The 12,624-nt window shown below is 43.8% G+C and overlaps 1 protein-coding gene across 17 annotated transcripts in view; it reads right to left on the reverse strand.

Moving 5' to 3' along the window:
- Nucleotides 1-12,624, reverse strand: part of LOC138741615 (adhesion G protein-coupled receptor B2-like) — a 711,436-nt gene that overhangs the window by 57,460 nt on the left and 641,352 nt on the right. For all 17 annotated transcript variants that reach the window (XR_011343611.1, XR_011343612.1, XR_011343613.1 and 14 more), the window contains one exon: nucleotides 10,587-11,251. Coding sequence is in view for 14 of the 17 variants with exons in the window: in XM_069895953.1 (XP_069752054.1) it covers nucleotides 10,587-11,251 (665 nt within the window). In the remaining 3 variants the exon portion in view is untranslated. The remainder of the gene's footprint in view (nucleotides 1-10,586; nucleotides 11,252-12,624) is intronic.

The raw sequence follows: 12,624 nt of genomic DNA on the forward strand, positions 1-12,624 counted from the left end.
TATCCTCCATTTTTCATTAACATCCTTACTTGAAAGTATCTTGTCCCACTCAATACTCCTCAAATCCCTTTTTATTCCTACGAAATTTGCTCTTTTCCAATCCAGTACCTCAACTTTAGGCCTCTCCTTGCTCTTCCTTAAAACTACCCTAAAACTAACAGAATTATGATCACTAGACCCAATTGGTTCTCCATCATTAATGTCCGCTACCTGACCTAGCTCGTTCCCTAACAGGAGATCCAGTATTACACCATCCCGAGTCGGTTCTTCTACTAACTGATTTAGAAAACAATCCTGAACACATTTAATGAACTCCAGCCCATCCAGCCCTCTAACCGTATGGGTATCCCAATCAATGTGTGGGAAGTTAAAATCTCCCATGATCACTACCCTATGATTTTCACACATATACGTTATCTCCCTACAAATTTGTTCCTCTCACAACCTTCCCCTCACAAAGCCATGCTGACTATCCCTGAGAAGATTGTACCTCTCTAATGCTCGTAAATCCTGTCCTTAAGAATTCTCTCCAATAGTTTACCAACCAGTGATGTAAGACTCACTGGCCTATAATTCCAGGATTCTCTCTATTAACATATGACATCAGGGGACCACATTTGCCATTCTCCAATCCTCTGGAAGCTCTCCTGTGACCAAGGAGAATGCAAAAATCATTGCCAGTGCCCCAACAATCTCTTCCCTCCCTTCCATAGTAACCTGGGGTATATCTCGTCCGGCCCTGGGGATTTATCAATCCTAATGTTTTTAAGATCTAGCATTTCCTCTTTCTTAATCTTAACATGGCCCAGCACATAAGCTTATTCTATTCTGATTTTACCTTGACCAAATCCCTTTTCTCTGGTGAATACTGAAGCATTGATTTCATTTAGGACCTCCCCAACCATTTCCAGCACCACAAACATGTTGGTACCCTCCCTTCACTCTCGTTATCCTTTTGTTCTTCACATAGGCATAAAATGCCTTAGGGTTTTCCTTACTCCTACTTGCAAAGGCCTTCTCATGACCCCTTCTATCTCTCCTAAGTTTCTTCTTCAGTTCCTTCATGGCTACCATATAATTCAGGGGTCCTTTCTGTTTCCTGCTTCCTAAATCTAATGTATACTTCCTTCTTCCTCTTAACTAGCTGCCTCACCTTTTTTGTCAACCATGCTTTCTATCTCCTACCATCTGTTTTCAGTCTCAGTGGGACAAACCTCTACAGAACCCTGCGCAAGCGATCCCTAAACATCCTCCACATTACTTCCGTGCTTTCTCCCAAGAGCATCTGTTCCTAATTTACTCTCCCTAGTTCCTGCCTCATCCCATCCTAATGATCCCTTCCCCAATTAAACACTTTTCCATTTTGTCTGCTTTTGTCTTTGTCCATAGCTATGCTAAAGTTCAGGGAGTTGAGGTCACTATTACCAAAATGCTCTCCCACCGAGAGGTGTGTCATTTGACCAGGTTCCTTACCCAGTACTTCCTTACTTGGCTAGTCCACTTACTGTGTCAGGAATCTTTTTGGGAATCACCTGACAATTCTGACCTATCTATCCTTCTTGCAGTCAGGAGGTGCCAATCAATATTTGGGAAAAGTTGCCAACCCTATTATTTCTGCACCTTTCTTTCCAAAATCTGCCTTCTTATCTGCTCCTCAGTGTCCTGAGTACTATTTGGTGGCCTATAGAGTAATCCCAATACAGCGCTTGCTCCTTTCCTATTTCTGATCCACCCACACAACCCAGTTGACAGTCACTCCCGTGTCCTCTCTCTGCAGCTGTGATACTATCTCTGACCAGTAATGCTATTTCCCCTCCCCCACTTTTCCTCCCATCTTATCCTTTTTAAAACACCTAAACATGCATCAGCCAATGCTGTCCTTGCGTCAGCCAGGTCTCTGTAATGGCCACAACATCATAATTCTACGTATTGATCCATGCTCTAAGTTCATCTCCTTTTTCCTAATACTCTTTGCAATGAAATACACATTTCCAACCCTGCAGCTGACTACATCTATGCTTCCTCCCCAGCTCTCCTTCCTCACAAACCCACAACACACCACATCATCCTTTCCACCTCCTGCTTTATTCTCTGCTTCACATTCAGGTTCCCACCCACCCAACCAAACTAGTTTAAACCCTCCCCAACATCTCCAGCAAACCTGCCTGCCAGGATATTGATCCCTCCCCAGTTTAGGGGCAACCCGTCCTTTTTTTACTGGTCAGACATTCCCCAGAAGAGATCCACAAATTTGAACCCCTGCCCCCTGCACCAACTCTTTGGTTGCACATTCATCTGCCATCACTTCCTATTCCTACTCTCAATGGTGCGTGGCACAGGCAGCAATCCCAAGATTACCACCCTTGAGGACTTGCTTTTCAGTTTCCTTCCTCACTCCCTGTATTTGTGCTTCAGGACCTCATCTCTATTCCTATCTATGCCATTGGTACAAATGTGGACCACGACATCTGGCTGCTCTCCCTCCTGTTTGAGAATGCTGTGGACTCAATCTGAGACATCCCTGACCTTGGCACCTGGGAGGTAACACACCATTCAGAAGTCTCTATCTTGTTCATAGATCCTCCTATCTATTTGTCTATCGGATCCCCAATCACTGTTACTCTCCTCTTCTTCCCCTTCCCTTCTTTGCTGAATGGGCCAAACTCTGTGCCAGAAACCTGCCATTTACAACTTGTCCCTAGTAGATCATCACCCCCTCCCTCGCCCAAGAGTATCCAAAACGGTATGTTTATTGTTGAGGGGAACAGCCACATGGGTATTCTGACTGACTGCCTGTTTCCCTTTCCTCTCCTGTCATCCAGTTACCTGTCTCTTGCCTTTTGGATGTGACTGTCTCCCTATAGCTTTTGTGTATCACCTGCTCTGCCTCCCAAATGATCCAGAGTTCATCCAGCTCCAGCTCCAGTTCCCTAACACTCTGTAAGAAGCTGCAGCTGGATGCACCTCTTGAAGGTGTAGTCACCAGAGACGATTGCGTTCTCTCAGATTTCCCACATCCTGCAATCGGAGCATTCCACTGCCCTAGTTGCCAGCTTACTCTTTGTACATCCTGCTCACTGAAGTGTACTGAGCCAAAGCCTCTAAATGCCAACTCCTACATTCACATACTGGCCGCTCCACACTGGCACATACTTCCTAACATGACTAGGGGTGCACTGCTACCTGAGCTCAACTTGCTTGGATAGCTCACAAAACAAAGCTTTTCACTGTAACCTAGTTCTCATGACAATGAACAATTCAATTCATTATTATTCTACCACTCATCTGCTCACTAGCTGGAATTTACAGTGGTCAATTAACTTAACACCTCATATGTCTTTGGGATGTGGGAAGATACACTGGCAGTCACAAAGAGAATATCTAAATTCCACATAGACAGCCTATGGTATGAGGACTGAACAGTCTCTGATGCTGTGAGGCAGAAGCTCTACTGTTTGTACACTGCAAGTCTATCGTCTAAAACTCTTCCTTTGGTTTTTCGTCTCCCAATAAATTCGATTTACTCATCTTGTTGACTAGAATCAACTTTAATTTAGGCAATGGCTTTATTTTAACATTCACTCTCTTCAAATTCTCTCCTTTCTCAGCTGCCACTATCTCTATTCCTTCACTTCCTGTAAAATCCTCTGAAATGCTCCTTTATTTCTTGTCTCTTGATCACATCTGAATGTAATTACTCAATTTTTGTTGTACTTCCAGCTGTGAAGGAACTGCTATGAAGTTCATTCCCTGAATTCTGCCCGACTTCTTTGCCATTTTTCCTACTTTTTTTGAGGAAGTCTCTGGCTGTCTGTCTGCCTCTTTTGTAAGGTGGTGGTTTGAGTTGTACTGGTGGCCATGGTTTTGGAATCAAGCCCTCCCATAATACCAGCACTACATCTTCCAGTGAGGCTAGGACTTGCATGTGTGCATTTCCTGCTCCTCATTATCCTGCAAAAGAGAAGTAAATACATAATTCAATGTTGTATAAACCACTTGTTGTGGTTGACAAGCTGCCCATGCATGTAGGTTGAGAGATGGGGATGTTGGAGCAGTACTGTTGGAGAGCATTTAATAGTATGTTATTCTGATTGTTTGTTGTTCACTAAGAGAATGTGGAGAATATCTTCTGAAGGTAATGCTTGACATCTCCGTGTACTTGAGACTAGTAATGCAGTAGGAAGGATTTAGTATTTGAACCCAGACCCACTGATCTTGACAGAATGGGTAAAGTCAATTAATTCCTTGCATCAAAATCTTGGCACCGACTATCCAATCAATCCATTCTCTTGGCTCCCTATTCCTTTTACAGGAAATCTATCTTAATTATCCTCTCTTTCACCAAAATCTACAGAGTGGCATCTGGAAACATTGATGCCAAACTCTCTCATCTTTTCACTCTGTTCCAGGACAGATCCTCTTCCAGAATGCTCTCCAGCAGCTGCTTCAGCCACAATCTAACTCCAATCCAATTACCGCATCAGCAATTTAAAGGTTCAGATAAAAACCTCAACCGATCTAAGACCTGAAATCAAAGCCCACCACATCAGCTGGAAAACTAAGACTCAGTTCATTAAATAAATTATGGATTTAAAATAATCTCCTTGAAGCTGTAGCGTTGTTCTTACAACCCAATTTGCTCACTAAAGTCTATTAAATTCTTAATGATGCTTTGAAATAGCTCAGAATGTCGAGCAAACATGAGGTGTGGAGGAACACAGAGGTCAGGCAATATTCATGGGCAGAAATGGTCAGTTTCAGGCTGGAATGTTATAGCGGGAAATGTCTTAAATTCTGTGATTACTTTGGCTGGAATTGCAGAAAGTGCAAATCTGCCCCAACATCTACCCCCTCACCTCCATCCAGGGCCACACACAGACCTTCCAAGTGAAGCAGAGCTTTCCATGCACATCGCCCAATCTAATCTACTCCAACAGTGTACTCAAGTGGCTTCCTCTGCTTTGGAGAAATTATATACAGTTTGAGTAAACAATTCACTCAACACCCTCCCACTCTGTCTTTGGGTCTCGGCTTGAATTTCCTGTGGGCAACCATTTCAATGGTCACTATTAACATAATCAAGAACCAGCCCTTCAAACAATTACTAAATTAATTTACAATCTGCTTTTACTGCTACATACACCAATACTGCTGCCTGGAGGAGCTCATAGCCAGAAGCAACACTGGGGACACACTTTCAAACTGACAATATCTGATCTCCAATAGAAACATGCTCAAAGATATTTGTTAAATACTGAGATAGAATAAATATGACATGACCTTGAGACATTCTTGCATGGACTGGTCAAAGGTACAGATAACATGGAAGAATTAGTTGATGACATTGAAACCCCAGCCAGGACTAACATTGAGAAGTAAGTGTGATACTTACTTAATCAGAAACTATAGATGAAATTCCAGAATTAGAACCAGGCATAGGTAGTGAGAGTTAAACAAGAAAATCTGCAGATGCTGGAGTCAGGTTCAATACATAAATGTTCTGGAGAAACTAAGCAGCTGTGTAGCCTGCTGCTTAATACACGAAAGTTCTTCTGGACAGTGAAAAACTCAGCAGGTCCTGCAGCATCCACAGGAGGTAAACTGATGTGTCAGTCTTTGATATCATCCTTTTTCAGGGTGAGACAAAACACACTTGAGAATCAGCACATCGTATTGGTCCTGGACAGTCTTAAACCCAATGGTGTGAGCATCGATCTTCTGGACACTGCATGACATGCTGGGTTTTCATCATAGGAAATGAGACTCGAGGAGTTAAGGTAACTTGCACCCTTGTAACACAGCCTTGCAACACAGAGGGCCCCGTTCCTCCAATTTCAATGATGGGAGGTTCTTGGGCCTATTGAAATACCTGGAGTCTTTGAATTTCCGAAGAGCTACCTTTCACAATTGTGTGGTACTTGTATGAAAGAGTTTTGTTCTCAGAAACTGTCAGAATTTTGATGTCAATGACCTGGTATTTAATCCGAGTATTGAATATTTTATCTTAATCCTTTTTATAATACCTTTGCTAAATCTAACTGAATTGAATTCAAGAGCTGGAGATGTGAGGCAATGCCTCTCTGAGCAACACCACGTCTATCCTATGGTGGCTGAGAGTTTGGCCAATGCTCAGTGCGAAGATGGAGGAAGTGCCCAAGTGCGTGATCTTGGGACTGGGAGGCTATTGGGAACAGGTAAATTGCCAGTTGAGAGAGAGAGGACAGAGAGAGAGAGAGAGAGAGAGAGAGAGAGAGAGAGAGAGAGAGAGAGAGAGAGAGAGAGAGGTTGTAACTGGCCTATATTCAGTTCAAACAAACACACAGGGGAGACCAGATGGAAAAATTTCCTGAAACTCAAATACATTGAAATTTTGTTCCTTCAAGGGCGCAAAGAAAATAACAGATGATTGAATATAATTTCAACATTCACAGTGGGTGCCTCGCATAGTTCCATTGACGTGCATTTACAATGAAAGTACACCTAAAGTAATAAAACTGGCTTTAAATATTTAACAACAAAGAATTGCTGGAGGAACTCAGCAGGTCAGGTAGCATCCAGGGGTAGAAATGATCAGTCAATGTTTCAGGTCAGAACCCTTTATTAAGATTGAAGAGGGGTCAATATTATGTACATAAAAGGGGAAAGAATCTGGTGAAGTAGCCAAGAGATGATAGGATATTGGACAAAAGATGTTAGGTAGAAGTGGGGCTGGGGGGGGGGGGGGGGGGTGGTGGCATTGGTTAAGTTAAAGAGAAGTAAGTACAGAAGTAGGTAAAGAAGAGATGGAAACAGAGGAAGCAGATGTTGTGGGTTGGGGAGGAGGTTATCTAAAGTTGGAAAAATAATGTTCATGCTGTTAGGTTTAAGATTGCCCAGGAGCAATATTGATGTGTTGTTCCTCATGTTTACTCTTGACCTCACCCTGACAATGGATGAGGCAGAGGACAGATATATTGAAGGAAGTTTGGAGAGTTGAAATGGTTGGCTACAGGAAGCTCAAGCTTAGACCCACAGAGCATAAATAGGTGTCTGGCAAAGCATTCACCCCTGTTCCTCTCTCGGTATTATGTGGATTAAAGATATTAAAAATAAACAAGAATGAATGTTTAATTTAGGGGAAGGTACATTTTTACATATCGGGGAAATGATCTAGCGAAAGCAGACTCTGGACATGTCCTGGCAGGTTGGAAGAGAGCAAATGTAACAGCACTATTCAAAAAAGAGGAAGATAAAAAGGCTAGTAGCTGTAGGCCTGTCAATAGGCCCTTTCATGCAAAGAAAGAGCCTGACTGTAAAGGAGGAGATTCTCCGCCCTTACACCGGGAGACTTACCTTCTTGAATGCACCGTGGCTGGCTCCAAGGCGCCGACGACAATCCCTCTCGGGGAAGGATAATCAGTGGAGCGCTGCGCTCCTGCTGCCTCGCATGAATGTATAGCCGCTGCAAGCAGCTGCTTAGGGGTGGGCTGATGATGCCATCAACCTCCATGACCCCCTCAAGATAGGGACGGTCAGCACTAGCTGTCAGGTCAGGGGCAGTCTGCAGGGGCTGTTGGGGCAGGGGCTGTCAGGGGCCAGCAGGTGTGGGCTGTGACAGCTCTGCCAGCCATTCCGGCCCCTCACTGGGCTGCTTCGGCCTTTGGGGCCGCACTCTGCACTTCAAAACGGGGCAGAGCAATGGCTGCCTTCCCTACCCATAATCCCCCATGCAGCTGGAGCTGTTCTGGAAAACACAGAGTGGTTCCAGCTGCATGGGGGATTATGGGTAGGGAAGACGGCCATTGCTCTGCCACGTATTTATGTCGGTGGTGCTGTGGCACCTGTGGCCCCACCTCCATTGGCTCCAGAGGGCGTTACGAGGCGCTGCTCGACATGAATACGGTGAAGGAGCAGCCTTTTAGGGCTGCCTCCATAAAAGGTGAGTTCCTTGCTTTCTCTTCGTGCTTGTAGCTGGCCTCCAGGTGGAGGCCTGGCATGAAATGGCCTAATGTCCATAGTTGGGAAAGTGTTTAAAGCTAACACGAAAGAAGAAATAGTGAGTCATCTGGATGGAAATTGTTCCATCAGGCAGATGCAGCATGAAGGGAAGGTCACGTTTAACTAATTTACTGGAGTTGTTTTGAGTATATAACAAGTCTAATAGATGTAAGGTAAGATAACAGATGGATGTTGTATACTTGGATTTCCAGAGGTGTTTGATTAGGTGCTGAACACAAGTTTTCTGCATAAGGATGCATGGAGTAGGGCTAATGGATAGAGGACTGGTTAACCATAAATGGGTGTTTCTCCAGTTGGCAATCAGTGGTGAGTGGAATGCTGCAGAGGTTGGTGCTGGGCCCATAACTGTTCATAATATACTTATATGATATGGAGGAAGGTACTAATTGCAGCATATTTAAATTTGCAGATAATATTAAACTGAGTTGAAAGCAAACTGTGCAGAGTGATACAGAGAGTGTGCAGAGTGATACGGAAAGATTAAGTGGGCAAGGGTCTGGCAGATGAAGTCATGGCTATCCCTGGAGGTCGAGGATGATGGTCCTTGTTCCGTTGATCCACAGAGTGAAAATGCCTGTACGTATATTTGTTTAATGCGTACATGATACATGACCTCACTGACAAAAGGCAAAGGAGGAAAAACCCAACACCCAACCCCAACCAACCAATTTTCCCCTGCAGCCGCTGCAACCGTGTCTGCCTGTCCCGCATCGGACTTGTCAGCCACAAACGAGCCTGCAGCTGACGTGGACTTTTACCCCCTCCATAAATCTTCGTCCGCGAAGCCAAGCCAAAGACAAAAGACATGATGTTGCACTCCACAAAGCACATGATACTTCCCAAATCAACCAACTAATTCCAATGGCATGGAAACCACGATTAGAGTTGATGGATTTGTTGCAGCCTTCGTCCGCCTTCACAGCTGTTGAGTTCAGGGTAACTTTGTATCCCTGTTCCACCATTGAGGACTTAGTTGGATTGTTCTTTGTCAGGGACCTCACCCTTGACCTTACCGCCATGGGTGACCCTACCAGGAACAAAGCTCCAGACGGCGTCACTCTCTGGATTACAGGACCACACAAGCTTCTCCACCATGACAAGTGACAAGAGTACAATGTTGGTAAATGTGAGATCATCTCTTTGGAAGAAAAATAGTGAATTGAACTATTATTTAATTGGTGGAAAATTGTAGCATGCTGCTGTGCAGGGTCTTGGGCGTGCTTGTGCACGATAACAAAAGGTTACTTTAGAGGTGCAACAGGCAAGCAAGAAGTAAAATGGGATGATGGCCATTGATGGAGGGATTGCATTTAAGAGCTGGGATGTCCTGTTGCAGCTGTACAGGGTACAGATGAGGCCGCACCTGGAGTACTGCCTGTAGTTCTGGTCTCCTTACATGAGAAAAGATGACTTGACTTTAGAGGCAGGGCAGAGGAGTTTCACCAGGCTGATTCCTGAAATAAGGCGTTTAGCTTATAAAGAGATTGAATCGTCCGGAACAATACTCATGGAGTTTAGAAGCATGAGGGGGGATATTAGAGAGACATCAAAAATAGTGAAAAGAATGGATATGATCGAAGTAGTGTTGTCGCTGCCACTGGCAGGTGGTACCAGAATTCGGGGACAAAGGCTCAAGATTTGGTTGAGTGGATTTAATTTGGACATGAGGAGGAACTGTTTCTCCCAGAGAGGATTGAATCTGTGGAATTCTCTGTCCAGTAAAGCAGTAGAGCCTCATTAAAAGTATTTCAGACACAAATAATAGATATTTAATGTTAGAGGAATCAAGGGTCATGGGGAACAGGTGGGTAAGTGAGTGGAGTCCATGGCCAGATCAGCCATGACCTTACTGAATGGTGGAGCAGGCTCAACGGGTCAGATGGCTGATACAAAAGAAAAGGGTTTCTTGCAATTAAGACTAAAAATTTTAAAGCAGTAATTAAATGAAAATCAGATGCAGAAGGGAGCAAGGAAGCAAAAGATATGGGGGGGGGGGGGCGAATAAAGGATTGTTGAGTTAACGGAGGCTCCTGCACAATGTAATGTTTTAGCAGGGATTGTTCCTTTATGGATGACAGGCCATATGTTGAATGGAGACATTAGTTAAGAGTTACGTAACATCCTGTAAACCTCATGGTGGAAGAGCTGAGAGCAGTGGCAAATGTTAGTATGTTTATTACAGAAGCAACATCTTTTCTGGATATCTAGTAGCAAGGGTGAGGTACATGTGTAAATTTTAATTTTGAGATACAGCACGGTAACAGACCCTTCCGCCCCCATGAGTCTGCGCTGCACAATGACACCCATGTGATCAATTAACCTACTAATGCTGAACATCTTTGGGATGTGGGACAAAACTGGAGTATCCAGAAGACATGGGGTCACATGGAGAATGTACCAACTCCTTATAGACACCAGTGGATTGACTCCAGGCTGCTGGAACTGTAACAGTGTTCCGCTAACTGCTACACTAACCATGACACCCACAGTTGGTACTTTTATTGCCAATGAATTAAGAGCTACCGTGATGTTAACACTCAGATACATTGAGAAACTATGGCCTGATCAACACCATTTCTTCAACTTACTTCTAAGGAGCCCATGGACCCTGATGAACTTTGCTTAATGCGAGGCATGGTCCTGCTCCGGTCAGCAAGTTCAGATGCCAGAATGTGCCTCACTGAAGGGTGGTGTTTGAGGGCTGTACTTCGAGGGTAATTCAGAGTTCCGTAAGGTTGATTTAGGTTATAATTCATCTGATCAACTGAAACAAAGCGAGGGTAAATTTCTGACTCGACCGGCTGGTTCTCAGTAATATCGTGTCTGTTGTCACCCTTATTGACGTTCATCTTGCTGTCCTCTTGGATGAAAGGCTTTAAGCTGACCGTGCGTCTGGGGAGTACCATGTAGTCTCCCTCCAGTGGCTGCTCCTGGACTGGCCTCCACTTAAGGTCCACTGGCCTCAGAGTGTTGTCTGTGCACAGATACAGCGTTCCCCTGAGTTCACTGTTGTTTTCTTTATTGGGTGGTTGTTCATTCAGTTCACCCACTCCAGACATCACATCATGCAACTGCTGCATTGGAGGCAACTGGACGAAGACATTTCCTGGCGGGATGTTTCCTGGAAGGGTGGAGAAATTCATTCCTCCACTGTTTATATTCATTTTTTCATCTTCCTCATCATCCAGTGAAATGCGAGACAATGTTCCTGTGATAGTCGCTGGATTGCAAGTGTTAACCTCTTTGAAGAGTACTGGGAAAGCAGAAATAAAGGTAATGTCAGTTAGCTACATAAAGCTTGCAATTGACTCTTCCTTTAATATTGTTACATTTAATTTTAATCAGGCATTATCTACTGAGTTGAGATTCCAGCTGTGGCTCACTCCTTACCCATGGGTCAGCTTACAGGTTCAAGTTGCTCTCCAGAAACTTGAGGACGTAATCTGGGTGAACATTCCACTGCAGCATTGCAGGGGCATTGGATTAATGGGAGTGAAGAAATTTGGATGTGAAACTAAAGTTATATCCATCCCCTTGGGTGTAACTAATAAACTCTTGTGGCGTTATTTGAAACTTAGTAGTGTTGACCCAGGAACACTTACTCAGCAACATCACCTACCTAAACAGAGAAAACAATTATATTGCTGTTTCTTTTCTTGAGCAGATTAGTTATCATGTCTCCTGGATTACAAACATGACAATACTTCAATCATAAGTTAAATGCTGCAAAAAGTTTTAGGTACTAAAATGCAGTCTGTGGCCAGCAATTAAATAATAGCACAGAATTTCCCCAGTCCTGTAGTGGTGCAATAAACAGTAACTGGGTGGCCTACCTTGATGGCAAACAAGGAATTAACCAAGAAAAGCTCTAGATGCTGTGATTATAATTTACACAAAAAAGCTGGAGAAACTCAGCAAGCCACACAGCATTCTTTATGGAGCAAAGATAAAGATGCATAACCAACGTTTCGGGCTTGAGCCCTTCATCATGGTATTGTTAGAGCAGTCCTGAGATTACTTGACAAACAAACACAAATATGGCTACAAGTGTCACTGTACTATATTGTTAATTTGCAAAGTGTGAGAACTCCATTACAGCAAGAAGCACTGCTGCGTGCAGCTAGTCTCACCGCAAGGATGTCTGCCACGTGGCTCACAAGTGGCATATTTATACCGACTTTCCAACTATCCAGAACATACAAACACGCGTTCACAATCTTGACGTTTCTTATGACACTTCTTAAGATTTGTTACACCGGGTCATGTCCCTTACCCAATGGTTAATAGGCTTTTAGTGTCTTTTGTAAATAAGTTGTTCTTCACAATCAGTTGAGTCTTGTTGAATCATCAACAGACCCAATGGAATGCACTCTGCTTCTGGGGTCAGTGGAAATGCTCATTTAATTACCTGTAAACCAGCCAGACAGCCAGGGGAACAACAGAAGGAAAATATTGAACAGATTGCTTGGAAAGGTGAACGTCAGAAATAATTAAATGTTTTTGATCAAATGCCTCAATTTCTTGTGCCTCGGGTTGCAAATTTGGAAGCAAGCTATTCAATGTCATTTTTTTGTGGCACAGTCCAAAAGTGCCACCAGTACAGAAAGCACATTTTGTAATCCTTAT

The sequence above is a fragment of the Narcine bancroftii genome, chromosome 8 (genome assembly GCF_036971445.1).
Source record: "Narcine bancroftii isolate sNarBan1 chromosome 8, sNarBan1.hap1, whole genome shotgun sequence".
NCBI classification, from domain to species: Eukaryota; Metazoa; Chordata; class Chondrichthyes; order Torpediniformes; family Narcinidae; genus Narcine; species Narcine bancroftii.